This window comes from Capra hircus, chromosome 23 (genome assembly GCF_001704415.2).
Source record: "Capra hircus breed San Clemente chromosome 23, ASM170441v1, whole genome shotgun sequence".
In the NCBI taxonomy this organism is placed as follows: domain Eukaryota; kingdom Metazoa; phylum Chordata; class Mammalia; order Artiodactyla; family Bovidae; genus Capra; species Capra hircus.
In genome coordinates, this window is record NC_030830.1 from 31,167,307 (window position 1) to 31,180,654 (window position 13,348).

The 13,348-nt window shown below is 56.3% G+C and overlaps 1 protein-coding gene across 4 annotated transcripts in view; it reads right to left on the bottom strand.

Moving 5' to 3' along the window:
- The window catches only part of TMEM63B (transmembrane protein 63B), a 26,323-nt gene continuing 12,975 nt past the window's right edge, over window positions 1–13,348 (bottom strand). For all 4 annotated transcript variants that reach the window (XM_018038930.1, XM_018038932.1, XM_018038929.1 and 1 more), the window contains 14 exons: window positions 8,559–8,639; window positions 7,969–8,092; window positions 7,251–7,384; window positions 7,033–7,170; window positions 6,738–6,891; window positions 5,364–5,470; window positions 5,051–5,137; window positions 4,812–4,877; window positions 3,463–3,625; window positions 2,776–2,881; window positions 1,620–1,787; window positions 1,292–1,407; window positions 1,114–1,194; window positions 1–818 (listed from right to left, as the gene is read on the bottom strand). In XM_018038930.1, the coding sequence (XP_017894419.1) occupies window positions 633–818; window positions 1,114–1,194; window positions 1,292–1,407; window positions 1,620–1,787; window positions 2,776–2,881; window positions 3,463–3,625; window positions 4,812–4,877; window positions 5,051–5,137; window positions 5,364–5,470; window positions 6,738–6,891; window positions 7,033–7,170; window positions 7,251–7,384; window positions 7,969–8,092; window positions 8,559–8,639 (1,711 nt within the window). In that variant the 3' untranslated portion in view covers window positions 1–632. The remainder of the gene's footprint in view (window positions 819–1,113; window positions 1,195–1,291; window positions 1,408–1,619; window positions 1,788–2,775; window positions 2,882–3,462; window positions 3,626–4,811; window positions 4,878–5,050; window positions 5,138–5,363; window positions 5,471–6,737; window positions 6,892–7,032; window positions 7,171–7,250; window positions 7,385–7,968; window positions 8,093–8,558; window positions 8,640–13,348) is intronic.

Genomic DNA, 13,348 nt, shown 5'->3' on the forward strand with positions numbered 1-13,348 from the left:
TCGGAGCTTTTCATTTTTATTTTAAAGGAAAAAAAACAACAACAACAAAAAAAACCAGTGCAAAATCCCATTTTCCAGTGTCAGCCATGCCCACCCCCCACCCCCAGGTCAGTCCCCCTGGCTCAGGGTTGGACTCTTTCCTCCCGCTCAGCACCCTCTCCCCTCTCATGCAACCCCCTAGGGGCTGGAGGTTCCACTTCCCTGGGGTGCTAGATCCCAGCGGGACTTGGGGGGAGGGGAGGTAAGAACTGGAGGGGGCAGCCCCTGGTCCGTCTGCCCCCACCAGGTCTCCAGCCATGGCACCAGGTACCCCTCTTGGCTCTCATTAACCCTTTCCTGATCATACTACTAGCCCAGGGGGTACTGATCTGGGGGAACCCTGTCCACACCCCTCTTTGCCCCGGGGCCGGCTCGGGGCTCTCCTCACTGAGGTTGGGGGGGAGTTCCCGCCCACCCTCCCTCCGTGGTGGGGGAGAGCGGTGAAGTCCCCAGGTTTAAATACCTTAATGAAAGCAGGGGATGGGGAAGGAAGGGGCTTTAGATCTAATAAATTATTAGCGTTTTGTTTTTAGTGTCCGTGGGGGGGCCGGGCGGGCGGGGGCAGGGCGTGGCCGCCAGGGCCCTCCCTTCCCTTACTGGCGGATCTCGTTCTCTATGAGGCTGTCCTCACAAGACTGGAAGTCTGTGTCCGTGAGGCCGTCAGGCTGCATGAGCAGCTCCTCGTCCTGGGAGGAGGACGACGGGGGCTCGTCCCCCGAGCTCCCGGGAGCCCCGTCCCCGTCAACTTCTGAGTCCTGCAGCACCTGAGCGATGTATTTCTGAAGGAGGAGGAGGGGGCGGTGTGAGCGTGGACAGCGGGGGGGGGGGGGGGGGGGGTGTGTGGCCCTGGGGGGAACAGGGCGGGGGTCTCCCGGCCTGTGGGGAGGGGCAGCAGCTCTCCTTCCAAGGGGACATGGAGCAGAGCCCCCAGCTGGTGGAACCAGATCCCCACCCCATCCCCGGGCTCTGGGACAGGCTCCCCCTTTCCTGGATGGCTGACAGGACACCCAGCTTCCTGAGGAAGCCATGCTTCCCCCACCCCGCGCTTGGCCATGGCGGGGGCGGGGCACTCACCGCAGATTTGGGGACAGCGGCAGCATTGGGGGGCCGTCCATTGCTTCTGGGGTCCACGGAATCTGTCTCCGTGTGCTCAATCTTGAGGGGCCCGGAAGAGTCAGCGGGTGAGGGGCGAGGCCCTTGCCCCAGCGGGTGGACTCCGCCCTGGGCCACCTCCCTGCTCCCTCGTCCCTACCTTGTAGTTGTGGGCACTGAGGTATTTGAAGTGTCCGAAGCAGACGTGGCAGAGACAGACGACAATGGTGATCACCAGGACAACGAATGTGAACATGGACGTCGGGGCTAGAAACCCTGGGTTGGGGTGGGAGGACAGAGAAAGGGCTGCGACCTCTCCTCCAGGCCCCCTCCCAGGGACTTCTGCTCCCATATGCTGTGGCTTCTCCCAGAACCCTAGCCTGCGACACCCCCACCCCACCCCCGGGGGGCTGCTCTGCCTGCACCCTGGCGGGAGGGTCTTCTGCCCCCGCCCCTCCCTGGCCTCCAAGGTGGGGGGTGGCCCTCACCCGTGCGCATGGTGGAGAAGAACAGCAGCCAGAACAGGCAGAGGATGGGCGCGGCCACCACCTGGTTGACAGCGCCCGAGTGGATCTTCTTGTCCAGCTTGGCCGGCAGGTAGGCGTAGTAGAGATTGTACCTGTCTACCAGGTGCTTCAGCAGCATGTACATGAGCCCTGGGGGAAGCCACACCGGCCCTGACCTCGGAACCAGCGCTGCCGGGCCTGTGTGTGGCTGTCACGGCTTGTCCCGGGCCTTTCAAGGTCACTGGAGGGCTGGTCCCCTTCTTCTTCTGCCCCAGGCCCAGCAGAGAATAGAGCCCCAAGCCCCTTGCAGGAGCACGGAACCCCAGCTTCCCCTGCTTCAACCCCCTCACTCTGAAGCCCCTCACCAGGAATTCACTGGTAGGAAGCTACTGGTTTGGGTCAGCAAGCACCTTCCTGCATGTTGTCTTTTTCCTATCCCTGACCCTAAACAGAGGAGTGTAAGTTAGGCGGTCAGGTCTCTCTTCCTGGAGGTTGAGGGAATGGGACATTTCAAATGGGGACAAGGTGGTTAGTTTGGGAGTCTGGAGCCTTCAATAACCAGGGAGGGTGGTGAATGGATTAGGGTGTTAGTGGGGGGAAAGGATAGATGAGGGGAATGATGGGGGTGACGAGAAACTTTGCTTAATTTTTTCAGAAAGAAGAGGGACTTGCCGAGGTTACAAGGTGCAGCTACAGCAGGGTATTTCCATGAGTGGTAAGGACCCAAACCCTCCCTGAAACCCAAAGGTCTTTCCCGAGTGTACAGGGCTGTGTACAAGTGTGCCTGTGGATCCTGTGTACGACTGTGTGTGCGTGTAGACTCCTCAGTGGGCATGTGCTCTCTGTCCATGTATACCCACTTGCATGAAGGCACTGGTATGAGGGAATATGGTCGTGTTGGGGAGATGTCGCCCAGGGGTCCAGCACACTGGCCGAAGCCAGCCTGAGCTGAGATGGCTTTACCCTCCTCCCCCACAGGCTGAGCCCCAGACTGAGCCAGGGACCAGGTGGGAGGCCCGAGGGGCCGGTCTCCCAGCCAGGGCCCTGTCCACTCGGGTGGCCTGCCTTGCTAGAGTGGAGCGGGAGAGGTCCTGGGTCCCCCCGAGCAGGGCCCAGGTCCCGGCGCGGCGGTGCCTACCGAAGGGCACGATGATGGGGCAGGTGATACTGTAGGTCATGACCACCGTGAAGACGCACATCATCCAAGCGTAGGCTGCGCCAAACTGGAACTCGTAGGCCTGATGCTGGGGGGGAGATGGGCAGGAGGGTGGCTCAGGGAGGGGAGAGGAGGGGAAGACTGGAGGGGCTCAGGCAGGTGGCAGGAGGGAAAGGGACAGGAACTCTGGGGCCAGAAAAGAAGCTGGGGGTGGGAAGGGAACCCAGTGTCCAGGGCAGGGCAGGGCAGGGCGAAGCTGATGGAGAGAGAGGGGCTGTGGCTGAGACGGAGGTCAGGGTGGGTACAGTGATGGGGCCTTCGAGGGATGAGGGGCTGGCCGGTTGGTGGGCTTGGGAATTGGATGCCCAGAGCCCTCTGTGTGGGATTAGGGCAGAGGTACCCTGGGTCTAGATCCAGACCTCCCCCAGTTCCCATCACAGAACACTAGACTGGCAGAACTGGAGGGGCCTTCCGGGTTAGCTACGCTTTGTCACTGTACGCAAGGGAAAACTGAGGCCCCAGACGGGAAGGGGGAGACTGAGGGCCACGGAACTCGGCTCCCCAGGTCCCCTTCCCCTGGGGCCCCGACACTCTAGCACGGCTGCTGCAGTTTCCGGTTGGGCCACCAGGGGGTGCTGTGCGCGCCGCGGCAGCCCCGGGCGGCCCTACCCGCTTCACGTTGCGCCTCTCGGCGGCCGAGCGCGCCAGGCAGAGCCGGATCATGTACATGAGCAGGCCCGGGATGCGCAGCAGGTCCATGGCGTTGCCGATAAAGGCGGAGGCAATGACGTAGTTCACGAAGAAGGCGCCGTTGTCCGGCAGGAACACGCATCTGCGGGCACCAGGTGCTCCAGGTCTGCACTCTTGGGGGACCCAGAGGCCCCCCTACCCACTGCCAGCGTGCCAGCACCCCTAAGGTGCCTTTTTCCACGTGGACCCTCCAGCTGAGCCCTCAAAGCACCCATGTCTCTGAGCCCCCTGAATGTGAACCCCCAGATGCCTCCAAAGTAAGTGGAAGATAACCTCAGTGTGTGTGAGCCCAGAGGCACCCCTAGAACTTGTGCCACATAGAGACCCCTGGAGAGAGTGCTAGAGACCCCTGGAGAGACCAGCGTTCAGGGTATGATTCTGGAGATCTCCACAGCCATTCCCCTCCCTCCCTGTGAGCCCCAGGAACACCCCGAAGGCTCCCTGCCTTAGATCTTAATTCAACCCAGAGTAACCCCCAGAGTGTGAGCCTCCGACACCCCCAGAACTCAGCTCCAGAGACCCTCCCCCAGAAGTCTTCAGAAGGGGGGAGCCCAGGGACCTTTGTCAGTACCCATGACACCCCAAATGTGAGCCCAAGGTGACTACAGATGGCCTAGAGCAAGACCCCTAGAACCTGCTCCCCCATAAAGAACCATGGCACATGTCCCCCAAGACCCCCTCGCAGGGATTTCCAGGGAAGGGACCCCATAGAGAACTGCAGTCACACAGCCTGAGACTTCAGTGGTGTTCCCAGAGCTTGTGCCAGAAACACCCCAAGGTGTGAGCCCCAGAGTCCTCCGTGGTCATTCTGAGTGAGGTGTGAGCCCAAGAGCCTTCCAGAGAGGCTCAAAGGGTTGGCACCTGAGACCTTCGTGGAGTCCCCTAGGAACCCTCACGTCACTCCCACAGCACAACCAAGATCCCGTTATAGACCTTTCCAAACCCCCTGCGTGAAGCTCCAGCTTCCACGGTTAGTCCCAGGATACAAGCCCCAGAGCCCACCATAGAAACCCCCCTGAGTGTAAGCCCCAAAGCCCCAAATATACCCTAAGGGTGACCTCAGAATCTAGAGTGGTTCCCAACACAGACCCTCCGACATCCCATGTGTGCACCCAAGACAGCCTCTGGGGGCGACCTTTGGGATGCCTGACCATGATATAAGCCCCTCTTCCTCCCCACTGCAGGGGTGGGAGCTTTGCTGCACCCTCCGATGGGGGAAATACCCACCCCCCAATCTGGTCTCCTCCCTGGGGACCCTGGTCACTCACTCAAACCGGATGGCTGCCTCAGCCAAGAATTTCTTGTCAAAGAGCCAGCGGAAGAAGAGGTCCAGGCTGGGGAGGGGAGGAGAGGAGATGGAGGTGTTGGGGGCTGGAGTAGCCAGAACACCAGAGGAGGGAGCGTCCCATCCACGAGCTCTGAGGACGTGCCCCAGACCTGGGGCCCCTGGCTGCTCCCCCTCTCGCCGTCCCCCACCCCAGCTCCCACCCCTTCCTCCAAAACCCACCTGCTCAGTCCCAGCGAGGGCAGGAGCAGCACCATGAAGATGAGGAAGGTGTAGCACTTGTGCATGGTGGTCCTGTTCTCACCGGAGCTGGGGTGTGGGCAGAGGTCAGGCGAGCCAGCCCCGTGCCTGCTCCCCCAAGCTCCTGCAGTCCCAGGAGGGTCCCCTGGGAAGGAGGGGGCCTTCCCAAGGTGAGGATCCCAGTCAGCATCCCTCCCCTGCCAGCTCTGGGACTGCCCGGGGCGTGGGGGGTCTGAAGGTGGGGGGCGTGCACCCAGGAGTGTCACTATGTGGGTGTAGAGGGGTGTTGTCTCACCGTGTCCAGTGGGCTTCAAAAAAGGCAGAGTAGTAGACGATGGTGGGGAGCAGGGCCGAGAAGCACCACAGCAGCAGGGTGGGGAAGAACTGGGTGATGATGGGGTTCTGCAGAGGGCAGCGGGGAGGATGTGTCAGGTAGGGGCGGTCTAGTAGGCCCAGCTGGCGTGGCTTACCTACCCCCCTCCTCCACTGAGCCCCGGGCCCCCCTCCCCCTGCCCCCAGCTCCCAGGGCCTCATTGGATGTCCAGAACACTGCGACTTCCCTGGTGGAAGTCCTACCATGCCTTGCAGTGCAGTAGCAAGTTCAGTCCCTGACTGGCGAACTAAGATCCCACATGCCTCAGAGGAACTGAAAGCCTGCATGCTCTGGAGAGCAAGTGCCACAACCAGAGAGTCCACGTCCTGCAACTACCGAGTCTTGTGCACCACAACCAGAGAATCTGCGCAGCGCAACAGCAGACCCCGTGTGACGCAATGAAGCTCCAGCGTGCCACAACTAAGACCCGATGCAGCCAAACGAATAGATAAGCCCAGAACCTCTGGGGGCCAGGGCCATCTGTACAATCCCTGCGTGAACTGTATTAGCAGTTAGCATTTCTGAACACCCACTATGTGCCAAGCACTGATGATGGTCTTTTTTTGATCATGTACTTTTCATGTATTAATTCTTACAATAATGATATTACCCCATTTTAAAATGAGTAAACTGAGGCAAAATGAAATTCAATAAATGAGACAGTAAGAAGTACGAGCGGGGGTGGATTTGAACGCAGGCAGCCTGGGTCTTATCTATCACGCTGTTATCACCCAGTGATTGTCAAAGTGCCGTCTCATGAACTTTGAGGTTCCCAGGAGGCTTGTAGGGGGAGTGAGGATGGAGTAGCAGAAGCTTCCCCCCTACTGCCACCACTGCCATCTGAGCGACCTCGCTTTTCCACACTGAGTTTCATGTACAATTTTTTTGGATAAAAAGCATCAGAATCCAAGTTTGGAGGCCAAGGATCTGGTCTGGCCCTTGACGCTTTGGTTGGAGAGATTGAGTGGAGAAGGACTTGGTTTGAGGTCACATGATTAGTTAGGGATGGACCCAGGCTCTCTCTTCCCGGAGAGCCCCTCTAGGTGAGTGTGAACCGAGGGAGGCCTCTCCTGGCGAAAGGTGGCACGGAGCCCGAGGGAAGAGCACAGAGGGGTCTGCAACCCATGGTCATGTGGGACCTTCTTAGCGGGGCTGGGCTGGAAAAGCAGGACAAGAGCTAGACTGGGCAGGAGGAAGACTGGCTCCATGCCCCTCACATGCCCTTGGCCAGGGGGATTGGGGGCCTGGGGTCTGTGTCTTGGCACACAGTGTGGAGGGTTGGGGTGTGGGCCTTACGTTGAGGTACTCCACAGGCTTGGTGACGTTGAACTTGTCCATGGTGGTGATGATGATGGCCGGGGTGGTGAGGAAGAAGAGCAGGATGAAGAGGACGACATTGATGACCAGGCAGCGGAGCCACCAGATGAAGCCACGGATGGAGAGGTGCTCCCTGGGAGGGTGGAGGCGTCACTTTGGGGCCGGACGCCTGACCCAACCCCAGAGACACCTAGGACCTCCGTCTCCTCCCGTGCCCCACTGTGGGCCCTACTGGCCCCACGGAACCACCCCGGCACCATCCCCCTCTGCTCACCAGTAGATGTTCTGGGGGTCGGGGGCGTAGGACACGGTCCAGTTGGAGATGTGCAGGGACTCGCTGCAGGACGAGGAGCGGGGCTCCCCGCGGCACGTGCAGCCCTGGCACTTACACACGTTGAAGTCCTTCAGGATGCTGGGGGAGGGGGGCACAGTTACCGAGGACCCAGAGCCCCAGCCGGCCCCTCGGGGCTGGGGCGGGCAGGAGGGTCTCACATGGCCGTGATGGTCTCGTTGTGGAAGGTGACGAAGGCCATGCCGAGCGGCTTCTCGTTCACCTTCTCCTTCTCCCGCTTGTAATCCTCCTTCAGCTTCTGCTCCAGCTTTGTGTAGTACTCGATGGCCTCCACCTGCCAGGATGGACGGGCGAGGTGGGGCCTCGGTCAAGCTGCCGGTCCCCTCCCTTCACCCAGAGGCCCTGCCCGGAGCCGACTGCAGCCTGGGCACGGCCTTAAGCTCTCCGTTCATTCGCTTCTCCTCACAAGCACCCCGAGAGGTGGGTACAAGCAGCCCTGTATTACAGATGAGGAAACTGAGGCACGGAGCGATCCAGAAACTTGCTGAAAGCCAGAGCTAGTAAATTCAGCAAGTTGGCCTCTTAGCTGACCTCTCCTGATTTGGGTTTTGAAACCATGGTTGCTGTAGGTACAGGGAACAGGCCCAACAGTGGGACTAGGGCGTCCAGGATGTAGGAACAGATGGGAGGGGCTGCCCCTGCCCGCGGTCCTCACCCCAGCTCTGCTGCCTCTGGGACCTCTCAACCTTGGGGTATTTATGTGCAAGGTCTGCTTGTGTGTTTGGGTGTTCCTAAGGTTGTAGGACAGGCCTAACTGGGAGATGCATCCATCTCTGCTGTGACCTGCCTCCCCAGGGCCTCCCACCCACCCTGGCCGGGGGGCCCTGAGGCCTGAGCCGAGCCCAGGATGCCCCGTACCTGCTCGCAGCCGCGCACCACACAGCAGCACAGATGGCCACAGGGCTTGGGGTTGATCATGGTGGGGACGTTGTCCTTGCTCTGGAGGTTTGTGAAGTAGAGTTTTCCCCGCTCGGCCTTCTTTCTGTGGGACCCAGGTGCCCGGTCACCCACCGCCCAGCTGGGTCTGCTGGAGGATGGGTAGGTGGCCCAGCTCGGAGGTCATGGAGTCCACTCCCCAAGCACAAGAGCCACTGTGCTCTTGGGTTTGCTTAGGGTGCATGGTTCAGACATATCCCCAGTCCAGGGTCTCCCCACCATCCCCTGAGGGCCAGAAGTTCTTCCCATAGCCTAAATTTCTCACACTGTAGCAGAGGAAGGGTACGTCCTCAAATGGGGTGGGGGTGGGGGGGACAATGGAACCCCTTCCTCCAACCTCCAGGACTTGCTCTTTCCAGAGCTGAACTGACAAGTGCTCCAGGGGTAAATTAAAATCAGACACCCTGGGAAACAACTGGAAGGGGAGCCAGACTCCTGAGTGGCAGCCAAGATGCCCCCTGCAGTGGGCAGGGGGACCTCTGATGTTGCCCTCCCACCCCTAGCCCCACTACCTCTCTGCATCGAGGAACATCAGACGAGCTACGTTGTAACACGGGCGGGCTTCCAGAACCGTGCAGTTGGGGTAGGCCTCCCTGAAACACAGTCCACCATCACGCTTAGCAGGGACCTTGCCCCCAGCATGTCCCCAGCTTTCCTCCATGACCCCATCCCCTTCAAGACACACAGCCCCCAGTTCAAGCCCCCTCTTTCTGAGTCTGCAAAGACGACAGTTCCCAAGAATAAAACTTAATGAAATTGCTCCTCCTGTTCATCTGCGTGGGGGGAGTGTGCACGGACCCAGATGAGAGCGCATACTCATAGGGCGCTGGGGACACCACAGCTGTGGTCTGATGCCTGTCTGGGGCTGGGGACTTTACGTGGAGAGAAACTGCCTTTAGTCTTGGTTGTTCTCTTAACCCTGTTCCCAGGAGGCCTGGCGACAGTTCAACACTTAGCCTTGACCATCAGCTGATCCTAACCAGCTCACAGCCCTGGGCGGCAGAATGGTCTCTGGTGCAAAAATGACCAGAGTGCCAGGAGCCAGTGTGAGGAATCCTGCCCATGACAAGGTCATGAGGAAGGAAGCTGACATACGCAAGGCGTGCTCAGACTTCAGGGGCCCCTCTGGAAATTCCTAAGCATGTACCCCAACAAAAATCTGCCGGCTTTTGTGCTCTGCTTTTCCACTCTTCTGACATTTTCTGGAAAAAGTCAATTCAGGGCTTTAGTCTTCTGCATTTGAAAGAGTGTTTCAATCCAAAAACCCCTCTGATGGCTTTCTAGCCTGCCTGCAGGACTCGTACAGCTGCGCATGTGATTGTTTGAGGCCTCCTGACCGCAGGAGGCACAGGAAGCTTAAAACATCCTAGGAATATAGGAGCTTCCGAGGAGTCAAAATCTTTAGAATAGGACTGATGAAAAGTTTCATTTGTTGAGTCAATGCTTGCTGTTGAATTTTCATATCCTTTATTTTTAGATATAGTTGGTATATAGAAAAACAAGTAGTAGACCTTGTATTAGCAACATTAGATCTTTGAGTTAAGTACCTTCTTTGTTATAACCCACTGCACCTTTGTTCTATAGAGATGTAACTTTAGTGCTTTAAGGAGATGTAGATTAAAGAAAAACACTTCAGGGGAAACAAAATTAACATTCATTAAGGAAGAGAGCCAAAAAGTGTTAACAAGCCTCTTGGCCAGAAGATAATGTAAATCACCTGAGACCTTTTGTATACAAAATGATATACGGAAAGAATCTGGGTTGCGAACGCTACATAATTTTGTGTTACCCATTGATCTCCATGTTTTATCAAAAGTAGAAAAGGCCTTCTGAACAATAAAGGATGGGACCAGCTTCTTGGACCAGTTTCTCGAACTAGTCCCTCGGCCTGGTTTCTTGGGAATCTGCCCCCCCTGCCCCCCGCGGCCCCCCCCCCCCCCCCGCCCCACTCCGTGTCTTTCTCTCTCTCTTCTTCTCTCCCTTTCCCTCTCTCTGCTCTTTACTTTAATTTCAGGCTGAATCTCCACCTGGGGCGCGGAGGCTCGCCAGGCCTACTTACTTGCCCTGGCTGTTAAGACCCGCGCGAAAGGGAGCTTAAGGTGAGGCACCCTTAGATATTCAAGCGGGCGCCGGTGGCCCAACGTAGATGGTGCAAATTCCTTGTCTGGAAGTTTATTGGTCTTCCGCATAAACCAAGCTATTCAGCCCTCTTCCTCCACTTAATCTTCCTACTACACTATAGTTTCTTAATCTAATTTTATATCAATCAATAAACAAGTCTTTCCACGCCAACGCCGTCCACCCTTCGAATTCCCTGGATCCACCGGGGCTGGACCCCGGCACCAGAGGTTGATCCTGAAACCTGAGATTGACCTCTTAACACTGACCAGAGACTGCTCCTTTATCCTGACCCACTGACGGATAACCCAGACCCAAGACTGACCCTCTAACCATGAGCCCAGGTTGACTCCACCTTGACTTGAGACTGACCAGACTCTCAGAAGCTGGTACCCAGTAGGGCTTGAGGGAGGCTTACAGCCTGCGTGGAGGAATACTTCTGGTTTCATCCTGATCACACACTGCTCTCCCTGAGCCTAATCCCTAATCTAGATAGAGGTCCTGCCTTTTTTTGGTTTATTTAATATTTAAAGAAGGAAATACCAAGTGTTAAAGATGTGGAGACATGATTCTAAAATAACAAGATGGACCTCACAAACCCATGAGAATTTGGGAACTTAAATCTGGGATGGTGTCCTTGAAAGGCACTTCCTAGGAGCCTCCGGACTCTTCCCCTGACACTGGATATAGGATTAGAATTGTGGGTGCATGCTCAGTTGTGTCCGACACATTGCGACCCCATGGACTACAGCGTGTCAGGCTGCTCTGTCCGTGGGATTTCCCAGGCAAGAATACTGGAGTGAGCTGCCATTCCCTTCTCCAGGGGATCTTCCCCACCCAGGGATCGAACCCAGGTCTCTTGCATCTGCTGCGCTGGCAGGCAGGTTCTTTACCACTGCGCCACCTGGGAAGCCCCCTGATACTGCTGGGGCTCAAACCATTTTAGGTTCATCTTTAGAAGGGCTGTTAGCCCTGTGGCAGGCTAAGTCCTCATTTTCACCCAGCTAATCTCTAATCCCCTAATCCCTCCCACGCAGGTTCCCTGATTTTGCACACAGGTTATCCCCTGATTCTTCTGGGTTAGTCTTCCAATCCAGATAGACCCCAGGCCTGGAACCCAGACCCTGGCGGATACTGACAACTAGCAGGGCCTCCACACGGATGAGGGCTGCCTCCTGCTCAGCACCATATACCCAGGTGCTGGGTCAACAGCCCTCACATGGTCAACAGCCTTCACATAGTAGGTGCTCAATAAACACCCACTGTGCTGTGCTGAATGGATGAGTCAATGAAATACTGCTCACCATGATGCTAAAAACTCCAGTGAGGACTGCAGTCTCCCCAAACCCCCTGCTTATAGGCTGATCAATAATTTTTTTACATTATTTTCCTTTTTTATTTTTACATTATTTTTATTTAATTAATTTATTTGGCTGCATCGAGTCTTTGTTGCAGTGTAGTGGGAGGGCTCTCCAATTATGGTGCATGGGCCTAGTTGCCACATAGCATGTGCAATCTTAATTCCCCAGTGAGGGACTGAACCTCCGTCCCCTGAACTGGAAGGCAGATTCTTAACCTCTGGACCACCAGGGAGTCCCCCTGACGGTTAGTTTTATTTTATGTTTAAAAATAAATTTATTTATTTTAATGGGAGCATAATTAACTTTACAATATTGGGATGGTTTTTGCCAATCGGGCTGTTTCCTAAGCAATACCACAGACTGACCCCTGAAACAGCCACCTTGGACTGTGAGTTCCTCACCGCCATGACTAGTCTGGCTCTTCTTTGTCCCCCGGGACGAAGCACATAGTAGGTATACAACAAACGAGTGCTGGATCCATGGATGCTCGACTCACAGGGTTCATTCCCTCAGTGCACAGAGGGCTCTGCTCTAAGGCCACCCTGTCAGAGCCCCCGGTGCCCACCCCATCAGAAGCAGCACCCTCCATGACCCCGCCCTCTGCCCCTCTCCCTCCACGACCCCGCCCCCTGCCCCTCTCCCTCCACGACCCCGCCCTCTGCCCCTCTCCCTCCACGACCCCGCCCTCTGCCCCTCTCCCTGCTCCGGTTTTCTTCCAAGCACCCACCCCCACCTGCCAAGGTCATTTCTTTGCCATCTGGTTCTCCCTATTAGAATATAAGCAGACGAGGGCAGGTTTCCTGCCATACCCCCAGGTTCCTGCTCTAGTATGACACAAGTTGCTCAAAAGACACCTGTTTCTGGGACTTCCCCGGTGGTCCAGTGGCTAAGACTCTGCGCTCCCAATGCATGGGGCCTGGGTTCAATCCCTGGTCAGGGAACTAGATACCATATACCACAACTAAGACCCCGTGCAACCAAATAAATACATAAATAAAAGAAAGGGTCAAATAAAAAAAAAAAGATACTTGTATAGACAAGTTACTAAAGGACTTGTCTATACAAGTTGACAGCTGACTCCATTTGGACGGTAACATTAGAGATGTCACTTAATTCTCAGCACACACTGTCCTTAATCTTGACCCAGCCTGCTCCCTAATGCTGAGTATAGCTTGAACTCCAGATGGGACCCCAAATTGTTCTCTCATACTGACCAATGATTGATGAGCTAATTATAGCTGTTGTTCCGTAAACTGTGGGAGGGCAGGACTTGTTTCTAATTGATTTATGCCTGGCACACAGAAGGTGACCAATAAATGCATGTTGAATAAAAAAGAGGATTCACTCGAAAACCCTGGTCACAAACCAGTCATTCGGTAACACAGGGGCCTGGGATCTGACTCCAATCCCATCCTGATCCAGGACAACTGACTGCTCATCCAGGTCAACGGACCTCACTAAATCCTGATCCTCACCACCGTGATCCAGACCACCAATGGCCCTACTCAGGACCTCCGGCCAACTCCTAATACTGTCCCCAGAGACTGGCCTCTAAAGCTGGCCTCCGCACTGTGAAGCCCTGAGAACTCGATGGTCTTGCACTCATTTCTGTAGTCCCCAGGCCACCACATGGACCTCAGCAGCACCTGAGAACAACCGCTGAGTGGACAGATGAACAGATGCTGTATACAGACTGTTCTGGCCACTGGAAGTGAATTTCCTTCACTTTACTAAGACAGACTTCTGGCTAAAAAGCACCTCAGAGAACATGCAGCCCAGCTCTTCTGGGCTCCCTGAGGATGCACTGAAAACTGAGAACCTTC